General features: G+C 39.8%; 1 protein-coding gene across 5 annotated transcripts in view; it reads left to right on the top strand.

Moving 5' to 3' along the window:
* Positions 1-3,565: 3,565 nt before the first annotated feature.
* Positions 3,566-12,153, top strand: part of LOC129373253 (RNA-binding protein with multiple splicing-like) — a 41,746-nt gene continuing 33,158 nt past the window's right edge. For all 5 annotated transcript variants that reach the window (XR_008607333.1, XR_008607331.1, XR_008607332.1 and 2 more), the window contains exon 1: positions 3,566-4,066. Coding sequence is in view for 1 of the 5 variants with exons in the window: in XM_055051109.1 (XP_054907084.1) it covers positions 4,004-4,066 (63 nt within the window). In the remaining 4 variants the exon portion in view is untranslated. The remainder of the gene's footprint in view (positions 4,067-12,153) is intronic.

Raw genomic sequence — 12,153 nt, 5'->3', positions numbered from 1 at the left:
AGCTGGCCTTTTAGCTGTGAGTCAGTGATTCAGATCATATTATTGGAGAATGTGATTTTGTGTCTCAATCTCCCATATCTTTGTCCTTGTTGAACTATTTGTTTACAGTGAAATGAAAAAAAAGGGTCCCTGAAACTAATTTATACTTGACAGACATTCCAATACGTGTACAAAAGCAAAAGGTAACTTAATTTTTAGAGTCTGACAGAGAAAATTGCTCATGTCTTACTGGCATTTTGGACAGTAAGACATTAGTTTCCAACACTAACATCCATAACTTCCACACTTTAACACATTGATATTTTTCCCGTTTTGCTACTCAAGTGGATTTGTGACCGTTTGTGCCTCATGAAATTGGTTGCACATACAGTATTGTGCAACTTATGTTAGCAAGAGTGTTGCAGAAAAATACATTCTTGTCATATTTTATGTAGCTAATAGTAGTTAATCTGGTCAATGAGCACAACAGTTAGCAAGTCTTAACTTTTTTTGTTTTTGAGCTTTGGGTTACCAGGTCAAGTTTTTCTCCGGAGGTGGAACTCCACGTAAGATTTCCTATTCTATTTATTTTATAACCTCATTCATTACTTCTAAATGTGAGTAATATAAATAAAAGAACATAACATAAGTAAAATAACATAGTTTTATTAAATAGTTATATATATATAATTATTATATGATATATAATTCTGAAATTCTTACTGCTTTGTGTCAAAAAATAAATTAAAAATTGTGGCATAACAGGACAAAACAAAACAAAAGCTTTTTATCAAATCAATGTATAAAAAGCAAATAAAACTACAGTACTTTGTACTTTTAAAGATTTGAAGAAGGTTTGACTCCTTAAAACCACAGTGTGATTTAATTATGGCTGGTTTAAACTTTGTGACGGTACTATATATTTGTGAAAATATGCATAGATTCCTTTGTTTCCCTGTCATGTCTGAAATAAGAAAGCACCCTGACTTGACGCTGTGCTTTGCTCAGCTACTGCAGATAACGCACAGATATCTTCATGTAAGGCTTGGCCTCGTCAAGCTTGCTGACATGTTACCCAGGACACCGTGACCAAACTCTCTCCTCTTTCTGCAACCCTTTTCTCCGTGTGTGTGTGTGTGTGTGTTTTTATGGGGGTTTGGGGGAGACCACCCTCTCTCTCTGAGCATCAGACCACACAGCTCAGCTCTGAGACCTGTCAAACACAGCTGGGACATCTCCCCCACTCCCTCCTCCCCCCTCAGATCCCCTCTCACCTCTCCTCCCCCACATTGCTCCCCAGACTCCAGCAGGAAGCTTTGATAACGTGGTGGTGAACGGCAAACGGGGGGAGATTTCCATTTTTATCTGCTTCGAAGACTCCGACAGCCTCCCTCCTTCCCATCAGCCCCAACTGCCTCTCATCAGCATAAAAAGACTCTGCCATGTCCCTTCTTCATTGTGCATGCTTCGGATGAGGTGTAATTGATATAGACATGATTGGGGAGGAGCAAAGAGGAGAAATATCCAAGACTGATCCACGGCGACTATTTTTTTCCTCTTTCCTTTTAGAGGTGCAAGTGCAGCAAAAAATAAAAAATAATAAAAAAAATAAAAATCCCCTGCCTTTCTTTTTTCTGTTTTTCAGTGCCGGCTGTCAAACGAAGTGAGCGTCTGTCCTGTGTAATAAACGTCACCTAAACGTATAGTCAAGAACTTTAACTTGCAGAATACAGAGTGAGGCAGCTGCTCAAAATAAATGTTTTGATATTGGGGAGTGTTTGAAGGTGGCTTGTCACCTGACGGCTGCTGTTAAAGGCTGTTTTGTTTGCGCCTTTTGCTGTGTAGACAATAACAGGCGTGCCTGTAAACTTTACAGTGTTTTCTCATCTCTGCCGCGGCTTGAGACATCACTTCCATGGCTCCAGGAGCCTGGCTGCTTCTGCACTCAGAAATCATAAATCAAACAGACTTAGGTGAGGTCACATGGTGGGATTACTACGAGTAAGGCTATCTAAACACCTCGCAGGTCTCCAGGTCTTACTTGCACAACCTACCTGAAATGCGTACAGTCCGTTTCAAAAGAAATAGGGGAGATTAGCGATGTCTAACAGTTTGAGACGAGGAACACACATGAAATGAATTAAACAATAAGGCTGATAGTTGTTTGTGTCTACTGATGTTTTCTTCTTTACAGATGATGGATTATGCTGAATACTGCATTTGAAAGTCGCTGAGGTAGCACACGTGCTTGTCTCATGATGCCATATTTATGATGAACGCTGTCATGCAGCCTAGTTAAAGGTTAGACAATCGCCACACTTAGGTGTGGTTAAAAAAAGAGTCACTCTTTAAACAGGCTAATGTGGAGCTTGCATAAAGTTTGAGTGTCATGTTCTGTGTTTTTTCTGTTGTGTTTGAGTTTGTGTCCTGAGTCTCTTCGTTGTCCTGTCTTCCCCTTGGTTGCTCCCAGGTGTGTCTTGTTCCCCTGATTACCCTCTGTATATTAAATCCCACCTGTGTCCTTTGTTCCTCTTGGGGTCCCTGTCGTTTCTTGTCGTTTGTTGTTCTCTCCGCCTGTTTGACCTGTTGATACCGGTGTGAGCACTCTCCACCGTGCTGCCTGGCCGCGGACTTACTTGTTTGTTGACTGTTTTCTGGACTTTTTTTTGTCATTAAACTTCCACCACTCACCTTAACTGGGCCTCCAGCGTCTGCCTCACCGCCTGCACTACACCACCTCATGACATTGATTACTTTTCTTGAGAAAGTCATACTTACAAAAACAACTAAGAATTAGTAAGTTGAGAAATCTATAATATTTTAACTGTTTCTTACTAGGTCCGTTTCGTAATACGTTCTATCGCATTCTTGAACATTTATGATACTATTGTGTCTCAAAATGAAAATGAGTTTGACACAACTGATCAAAGAACATTTGTGCGTCAGAATGGCCCAGTCAAAGTCCATATTTATCAAATCAAGATGGTCATTGGTCAAAATTTCAGCTTCTAGATGAATGAAGCATGTATCGCAAAAGACTCAAAGTAGTATAAAGTATTGATTTATGATGGTTTTTCCATTTTTTTATTTGTACAAAAATCTTTTAAACACACGTTGCCACTTTCTTCCTATTCACACAGCAAATTCCGCAGAGTTGAATCAACACCATGCCGACTCTGTTTGGTCCGTTAACAAAATTGGTGTTGATTTAACTCTCTCGGAGTTGCGCAAAGTGTTGCACCACTTTGTAACCATTGCAGTGGTCGTCAGTAAAATCCACTGAAGTTTGGTTTGAACGAAAATCTCAAGTTCAAAAGAAGTTCGCAGGGAGACAACAGAAGCAATAATTCGTTGCCCCCTTTTGTCCACAAGCCCCTCGACTCAACAACTAATAACAACAACAAATAACCACATAAGCCAGCGCCTTAGGAGAATATTTCAGGAATGTTTCAGTCACTAAAATAACATCCAGCTGGCCCAAAAGGTGATGGATGCAGATTGCGTCCTCCCCCACCGCCGCAGCTGTTCCAGCGGTGGATGAATCTCCATAAACGCCGCTGCGGCGCATCCTCCCAAGCCCTCTACCCCACCCAGAAACCCCTCCCTCTCGTCCTCCCTCGCCTCCTTCCGCGTGGAGGGACGGACGTTGGGATGGGGAGAGAAGTTTGCCTGCGGCGCGCCTTCGCTCAACATTCAACTGCATTTCATTTTAGGGGGGGGTGAAACAGCAACAAGAGGAGCCCCGCGGTGAAGCTTTCCAGGGAATGCTGAGGGGAATAGTATCCGAGAGCCGAGACGCACGCGCCGCTCACAGCTGACCCCCTTTCACCGACTCCTTTGATTCAATTTAAAGCGACAGAAACCGTTTAATGTCCGCGAACTAACGGGAAGAACTCGAGGCTCGGGTCCAGTCGGAGGGTGCTTCTTAATTCAGCCGGCGGAGGGAGAAGACGAGCGGGAGCTACGCGAGAAAAAGAAGACGACCTTCCGAGTGAGGAAAAAACAACAAAGAGTCCGACTCAGAATGAATAGCAACAAAATAGAGAAGGAAAACGAGCAGAGTGAATTCACCAACCACGAAGAGGAGGTATGTACACCGGCGCACCTGGAGCTGCTGCTCCCTGCGTTTGAACTCTCAATAATAATCGGGAATTTCCACTTTTTAAAAAAAATAATAATTTTTTTTAGCCTGATTGTCCGAAAACCCGAAATGCTTCCCTTTACTCGGGAGTTTCTATCTAAAAGTTTCACTGTTCCTACTGATTCTCACATGTTCTTTACGGAAAACACAAAGAGATGAAACAGCTGATTATTTCGGTGTTAAAGTAGAAATGTCAACTTGGCTGGACAAATAAAGGTGATGAACTCAAGAAACGTGGCGGAGAAAGACGCGGTTTTCCCACATTCCGCTCTGTCCACTCCTCAACCTGTCCCCGCAAAGTTTTTGCCTCGGTTCATGACGTCACTGTCCATATATACTGATGATGAGTTTTCAACTCAGGTATTTTGTTTATTTTATTCTATATTGACGGCAAAAAAGGGAAAAAAAACATTTTTATATTTTTGTTTTGACCACTCAAAAGAAAGCAAATGTATTTTAAGTATTTTAAGATAAAAAACAAATTCCTCAGTTTCTTATTGTTAGTTTCTAGTGAGGATATCTAATTGCCTACTTACACATAATCTTGCAATCTCACTTCCTGCATTTAGTAATTAGTGCTTGTGCACCAGGCTGACAATGAGATGAAAATTAAATTCTTAAAAAATACTTTAGTCCAGAATCGTCAAAACTTTAGGTGTATTTATTTTGGATGTGTTTCTTCATCTATATTTGTTTTGTAATGAATAAATACAACATGTTTGAGGTGTAGACACGAAGCAGTGCCTCCTAGTATCAAAATGTAAAAAAAAAAAAGAAAGATTTTAAGGCTTTTGTTGCTGATGGTTTTAGGTTTTAATGTTATAGACATAAATTAATTAATTTGATGTTTTAGAAATAATAAAGACATTATTTCATATGTCTTTATATGTATTTCTTTTCAACAAATCGCTCACATTTTTACCCACAGATCACTAAGACAATGTTTATGTAAACATTTTGCAATGGTAATAATAACAATAACAGAAGGGGATAAATAGCCCAACAGGAAGTTTGGAGCGCTAAACACAACGATAAAAAAAGATTCTGAGCCAAAGTGAATCCGAGTTCAGAGAAGCACAGAGGAGTCATTGAAGTTCAAACAACTGCCTGCTGCTGCAACATGCAGGCAATAACTCTGTTGCATTACAGTTACCTCCTCCATCGAAGCATAACAGAACGATTTGTTAGGCAAAAATGTGAGACAATCTTTTCTAATAAAGATAAAATGACGGTCCAGTTTCTGTAAACTCTGCACAGTCTGGTTCAACAATATTAGGTTTGTTGAGTATGTCTTTGCTTTGGCACAGATGTGTCTCCATCCAAAGGACATAGATTGTTATTTTCGAGCTCGCAAGAAAGGTGTATCCAATTATGTTAGATATTTCCCTTGGAGTAAATCTGATTAAAGCTCGTCACTTTGTAACTGAATAGCCAAACATGCCCGGACTGATGTAAGGCCATATTTGGTCCCGAGCTCAGAAAGGTTTCTATAGATGCAGGGAGTTTATGTAGCACTTCTCGGATGAGGTAAAGGATAAGAAATTAAGAGGTTCACTGTGAGTCTTTCTGACCTCATGAATTGTATTGTTTGACAGATCATCTTCTGGAACGCGGTTCTGTCTCTGCTGGTTGAAGTCGCAGCCATTTTTTAAAATTCAAAACATACTCAATTCAGCTTAGTTTATTTATATCGCAGCAGTTTACAACTGATGTCACTTTACAAGTCAAGCAGGTCAATTCGAGGTTGAATATTTACAATCCAAGTCGGTCCAAATTCAATTGTAATCGATGCAATTCCTTCCAGTTCAATCCATTACAGTATAGTCAGTTCAGTTCTATCCCAAAAACAGTCAAATTTAAATATACCAAACAAATGTGTGAGTTTAAGCAAACAGCTTGTTGCCTTGAGTCAGTGGCAGTTTGGTCCTGAAAATATTGACAGTTTGTCCATTTAATTGGACTGGTACTGGCAATTAAAAATATAAAAATATTTTTTAATTGCCAGTACCAGTGCCAATTCTGTGCTTTTTTTAAAAGTTAGTTTTCTCTTTCAGCTTGAACTCTTTTATATAATATAATGTTTGGATATTAGAATATATTAGATCATTTTTTGACAAATGATCTGGTTCCAGTCCTGTACCTATCTCAACTATAGAAAACCACACACCAAAGATTGTGGCTACTACTATGTGTAGCCACTGTGAATGGGGGTGTGGGGTAAATTTTATTATTATTATTTTTTTACAAAGGGTACACTTGTAGTTGTAACAGACAATAATAAAGGTTTTGTTATATCCTTGTCTAAATTTGACATAAAAATTTAAATTTCTTTTGGGTGTGTGTTGTTCTTGCATTTGAAAAAATCCCACACCACTGCTGTGGTAGAAAAGCTTTGTCAATCACAGCCCATTATAAATGTATAGTCTCAAGTGTAACATAAGCACCTATATTATCGTCAGTTTTGGATAAAGATGCAGCAATCAGGCTTTTTCTGACCAGTACCAAATTTAAATTTAAATTTTTAGGCTAAATAGTCAAAACACGTTTTTTTGTTTCTAGAACATAAAATTAAAACAAGAGTGATAAGAAGCTCTTAAAATTAAATTACATCAGAATTTTGTGTATTTTGGCTCCAAGCATGACCTTTAAAGCCTATATTTGATTTCTGCTCATTAGCTCTTCTTGTACTCATTTTAGCATCTCAGAGCTTTGACTTGGAGCTGAAATATTAGTAATGATTCAGTTTTTTTCAACTTTAGTTGCTTTTTGCAGTTGCCAGATCTGCAAAAAGCAGATCTGTCAACTCATTAAAATTTTGACCACATACTATCAGATATTATGACCTTGACCTATAAAAGGTCAAGGTCATAATAACAAACTGAATAACAAAGAGTCATTATTACAATATTTCTGATGAAAATACTTGTTTTTTTTTTCGCCTCGTCCCATTTGTTTGATAAATATCTGGACTCTTTCGAAATTGAAATTCCGTGCTGTCGGCGGGCTGCAACACCAGACGAGAACTGTCTGCGTGAAAGGCCGACACAGAGACGGTGAGAGTAATGGCCAGAGAAATCTAATGTTGTAGAAATGTTTGGATCTCGTCCAGACCGACCGAGACTTACATTCACTTGGACGAATTAACATAAGGTTGGACAGGCCCACTTTGTCTTTGCTCTAATGAGTTGTGTTGTTGGTAGCTGCGGGGGGAGGAAAGAGGTTTGAGTCGTTGTTTTTTTCCACTTGTTCACAAGTGTGCAGACAGATGTAGATGTTTGTGCAGTAAGGCAAAGAGTAATGTGAGTTGGGCTTTCTCTGCATCATTTCTTAAATTTTCATTTCCTTGAATCCTAACTGCCCAACTATAAACTGTTACCTTATGAGAGGCAAAGTTCAACAGCCTGGCTGGTGTGACTCTCACATGCTGAACAATATCACGCCCTCCCTCCCCGCTCTTGCACAGCCTGCGCCTCAATGGATCACTGATTCGCACCAGCAAAGCACTGCTGCGAGCTCGGCTCCGTTGCTCAACCTCGCACGCCGTCGACGATGCTTAACGTTTATCTTGCGTGCACCAGCGCTCGCCAAACATGGTCTGGCTGCCGGCGAGGTATGCAGGAGGAGGCGTGGGTGTCGGGGGGTTCCAACCCCAGCAGCATCTGATCTGGAGAGCTGCTGCGATAAGCGCGATTATCAGGTGTTCTGGATGCTTTCACGTTTAGCAGCACTCGGCTGCTGATGAAGTTGAGGTGACACGCTGGTAACTGTCAGAGATACGTTTCGACCGCGGCCTGTTTCCAGACCTTTTTTGGACAAGACGTTTGGGTTGGACCCTAAAGGAGACTTGTATTAATCTGATATGACAAGGGTTTGATAGAAAGATATGGCATGCATGTTCGCTTATTTTAATGCGAACCGATATGTATGCACACTGAGACTTCAACACACTTCAATGTTAACAGAAAGGTGACATTTAAAGACAAAGGGCAAGCAGAGAAAATGAAGTAAATAAAATGGAGACATCATTCACTTGGCAGCCAAAAAACCTATTCATAGATCATTTTAAATGGTGGGACTGATGCCTCTATGATACTCTAATGGTAAAATACCCTCAAATAAAATCAAATACCCAGTTTTCAGTTAATAAAAAAACTTATAACTACCGTGAATACCTTTTTATTTATTTACAGATAACTGACCAACCGCATTAAGCTTAAAAAAATGTCACATCACTTCTGGTTGTAGTTATAATGCACCAATCCATGGGTACATGCTGGAATCAATCAGTTTTCTCTATCACTACTAAACATCCTTTCATCAAAGTAAAAGTACTGAAAGCAGATTTCTTGTGTATGAATGTGTAATGGTTTTAAACCTTAGCACACCTTGATATACAAGTCATATTTAATTAGGAGCGCATTTTTACATTATTTTTTGCTGGTTTTTGTCTTTAATTGATACCTTACTTACTAGCACAGGTAACACAAGACCTTTATGCTAGTTTTTTCATATAAGCAGGTACAAATATATTTTTTACAACTTTTTCATCAAGTAATACTTCAGTGAACAGCTCTGCTCTGTTATGTTCGTATGCTTTGATGAAATATTAATGGTGAAAATATTGTAATATCTTCATTTCCTGCTGGTTCACTTCTAACTACTCCCAATATCAAAGAACCTGCATTATGTTTTTTTGTGGTAGTGCTGGCTTTACATATTTCAAAAAGGTTTGCATGAGAAACTTTGTACTTAACAAAAAACAAAACAAGAATGAACTTAAAAAGAATACCTGGAAATCAGTATCAGCCAGAGACAGACTGATGGGCTGATTTAAGGAGTTTGACTGGATTTCATTAAACATTTTTGAATTCTGGATGGTGTGTTGGAACAGAAAGGAGATTTTGGCTTCTTCCTGGCCTCTTTCACTGTACGCTGACAATCAGTGGAGAAACAGAGAAGGATGGAAAAGGTAAGTGGAGTATATGAAGTGCATCTGATCTCTGCCAGTCAACTGTTGGCTTGATCTTTCATCTGTTTGTTGTCGGTTCGCCTCTCTATGCCTTATGTCTGCTTAAGTTGAAACCTGATTCCCGGGATGATGTGCCAAGCTTCAGGTTCTGGACAGAAAAGATCGTGGATGTAAAAGTCCCACTAAGTAAGATCCTTGAACCCCATTAATACCCGTTGAATGTTCTCATAGTTACAGGGAATATCGCACGAACGAGTTGAGCGAACAGCCCCCCGGGGTGTAATTGGGTTGTGCTTGGCCTGCTTCAGGTATCCCCTTCAACATAGCAGGTCATGTGGGCAGCAAGCATGACCTTTGTTTTTTTTGTTCTTAGGTTGTGGGGCGGGGTGAGTCTCGCTGCTGGAGAAGATCCATGGGCAGCACAGTGGCGTTGGGGATGCATGTGATCCGTGTGCGTGTGGATGTATCTATGAAAAGGGCAGGATGATACGCTGATTCTCTGTGACATGAAACGTTACCTGAGGGAGGGGTTGGCATGATGGGGTGTGAACGGACGGAGAATCTGACCAGACAAAAGATCTACAGTCGCTCGAGCTTGTGACAATTCAAAGAAGACACAAAAGCACAATATTACAAAAATAAATAAGTAGAATAAAACCCTGAGTGAGGTGAGGGTAATGTAGACATCAACAAGCCACCTTTACTGCCATACAGAAACCATAAAACCTTGCTCCGTCTGACAGTCTGAGAGGATGGAGCTTATTTATAAAAGCCTGAGGGGAATTGTCATCTTATTTTAGCCATTTGTCAGCAGTGCGACAAGAGGTATTTGAAAAGACAACAAGAAAGCAGAGAGTCGTCAGGATAGATGTGAGAATAAAAAAAATGTACATATATATTTATAGTACTGTTTCTTGTCTCCCACTTTTTCTTTTCAGTTTAATTTACACACACACACACACACATATATATATATATATATATATATATATATATATATATATATATATATATATATATATATATATATATATATATATATATGTGGTGCTGCTTTCCCTAAAAGACCTCGGCTGTCAGATCTCAGTTTGTTTTGTAGTTAATGATATGATGAAACTGCCCTGTGATGGAGGAAGTGCGAACTTTTTTCCTAGATGTGTGAGACATTTTACCGTCCTTTGTCATACTGTCAGCTTTACTAAATATTACTCACTCACGAGCTATAATTATCCGCCTCGCAGCACGGAGTGTATGCTCTCAGTCTTCACACCTGCTATTGAGATCCTTTTTATGTTCATTACTCTTTCTCAGACTCGTTATTTCATGTAATTTCTCCCATCCATCCATCCATCCATCCATCCATCCATCCATCCATCCATCCATCCATCCATCCATCCATCCATCCATCCATCCATCCATCCATCCATCCATCCATCCATCCATCCATCCATCCATCCATCCTCTGCTGCTGCTTTTATCTCCCTTGCCCTCTGTTTCCTTCCCTCCCGTCTTGCCTTTGTCCCTCCCTTTTTCTCCCCTCTTTCTGCCTTTATCTTGTTCTGTTGCCGTTTCCTCCCACTTTCCCTCGCTCCACCCTGGCACCGTTTATAATTTGCCGAGCTATCTACTCCCGTCGTTTCCATCCTGCTTGCCCCTATTAACGTCCCAGTGGACGTAGCCCTTATCCTTTATCGGGCTGTAGGGTGAAAGATGTCTGAGATCAGCGGCTGGTTTTGGCTTGTGGAAGTTGAGGAGGGACTCCAACCGGAAGGAAACACTGTACCGATGACCGACAACTCTCCCTCCTCTTTTTCTGATCACATGATCTTGCCAGTGTATTCAATTTGAAGTCCAACCAAGGCCTAGATTAGCTCCAGCAGCTCAACAGTCATTGGCAGATATTGGTCGTCAGCCTTAAAATGCTTGAGCCTTTTATTGCATTTGCATCATCTTGCTGTTTTGAAGATGATAGTTATTACTTTGCTTACAGAAAAGTCAAATATATTCAGTGGACCCCTGCTAAATCGCAGTTCATTACTTGAGGTATTTTCTGGGGAAAGTAACTCCTTATTTGCAGAATATTTGTCTATTTGTGAATATTTTCATCAAGCACATCTAAAATGCAGCTTGCTAAGCTTAAACACCTAGGAACTACCGGACACGTTTAAGAAATATTTTAGCTTTTTACGGTTGGCTGTGTTTTCTAACCCTATTTTTCTACTCTATTAAAAGGCTCAGTCTTTAGGCCATAGCTATAAGCAGTATCATGGCACATGGTGAATGATAAAAAATACAAACTAATGTATAAATTATAATTAAAGGCTCTCTTGTGATTTATGCAAATAAATGTAAATCAAAACAAGAACAAACTTCTGGTACTGATTGTGAATCAATAACTGCAAGATGCTTAAGTCAGAAACCAACAGCTCTGGTTAACAGACTGTGATGGATGATGGTAAAAATTTGACAAATGGTGACTTGTTTTCAATGGTGACTTTGATGACTCAGGATCTGGTGTTTGTTTTTTGTGTTTTATTTTTGTCCTCGCTTACACTCAGCTCATCCATCCACAACGCAGCAAGCGACTTGAGGTGTTCACTTGGCTGACCAGCAACAAAAGGAGAGGTTGACGAACGCTGAAGCGGAGATTAGTTCAAATTAATGAGCCCTTAGGAATTTTAAGTCCATTGGAGGAGACTCATTAGATGTCAGAAAGGAAGAAGAGATCCTGTCACTTCAGAGTAATTTTGATGAGCCCTTAAGCTGACAGACAAGAAGTCAAACCGATGTGGGGCTGACAATCCGTGAAAAAAAAAAAAGCATGTTTCCCCTTTCACATGACGCCAAGAAGCTGTTTTGTTGAAATTCAGAGAACAGATTTTTTTGTTTCTAGGTCAGATTATACACACAAAAAAATTCTTGTGGAGGCAGAAAGAATAGAGCAAAAGAAGAGCAGAGTGCAAGCCTACTAGGTCATTTGTTTTAAATGTCTTTTAAAGGTCAACCTGTTGGAACATTTACAGTCTCACTGAGTCGTAATTGTTCGTCCAAAGCACTTGTAGGA

Source organism: Poeciliopsis prolifica, unplaced genomic scaffold, assembly GCF_027474105.1.
Source record: "Poeciliopsis prolifica strain line A6 unplaced genomic scaffold, Auburn_PproV2 SCAFFOLD032, whole genome shotgun sequence".
NCBI classification, from domain to species: domain Eukaryota; kingdom Metazoa; phylum Chordata; class Actinopteri; order Cyprinodontiformes; family Poeciliidae; genus Poeciliopsis; species Poeciliopsis prolifica.
Note: the sequence above shows the minus strand (reverse complement) of the source record. Positions and strands in the feature narration are given on the sequence as shown.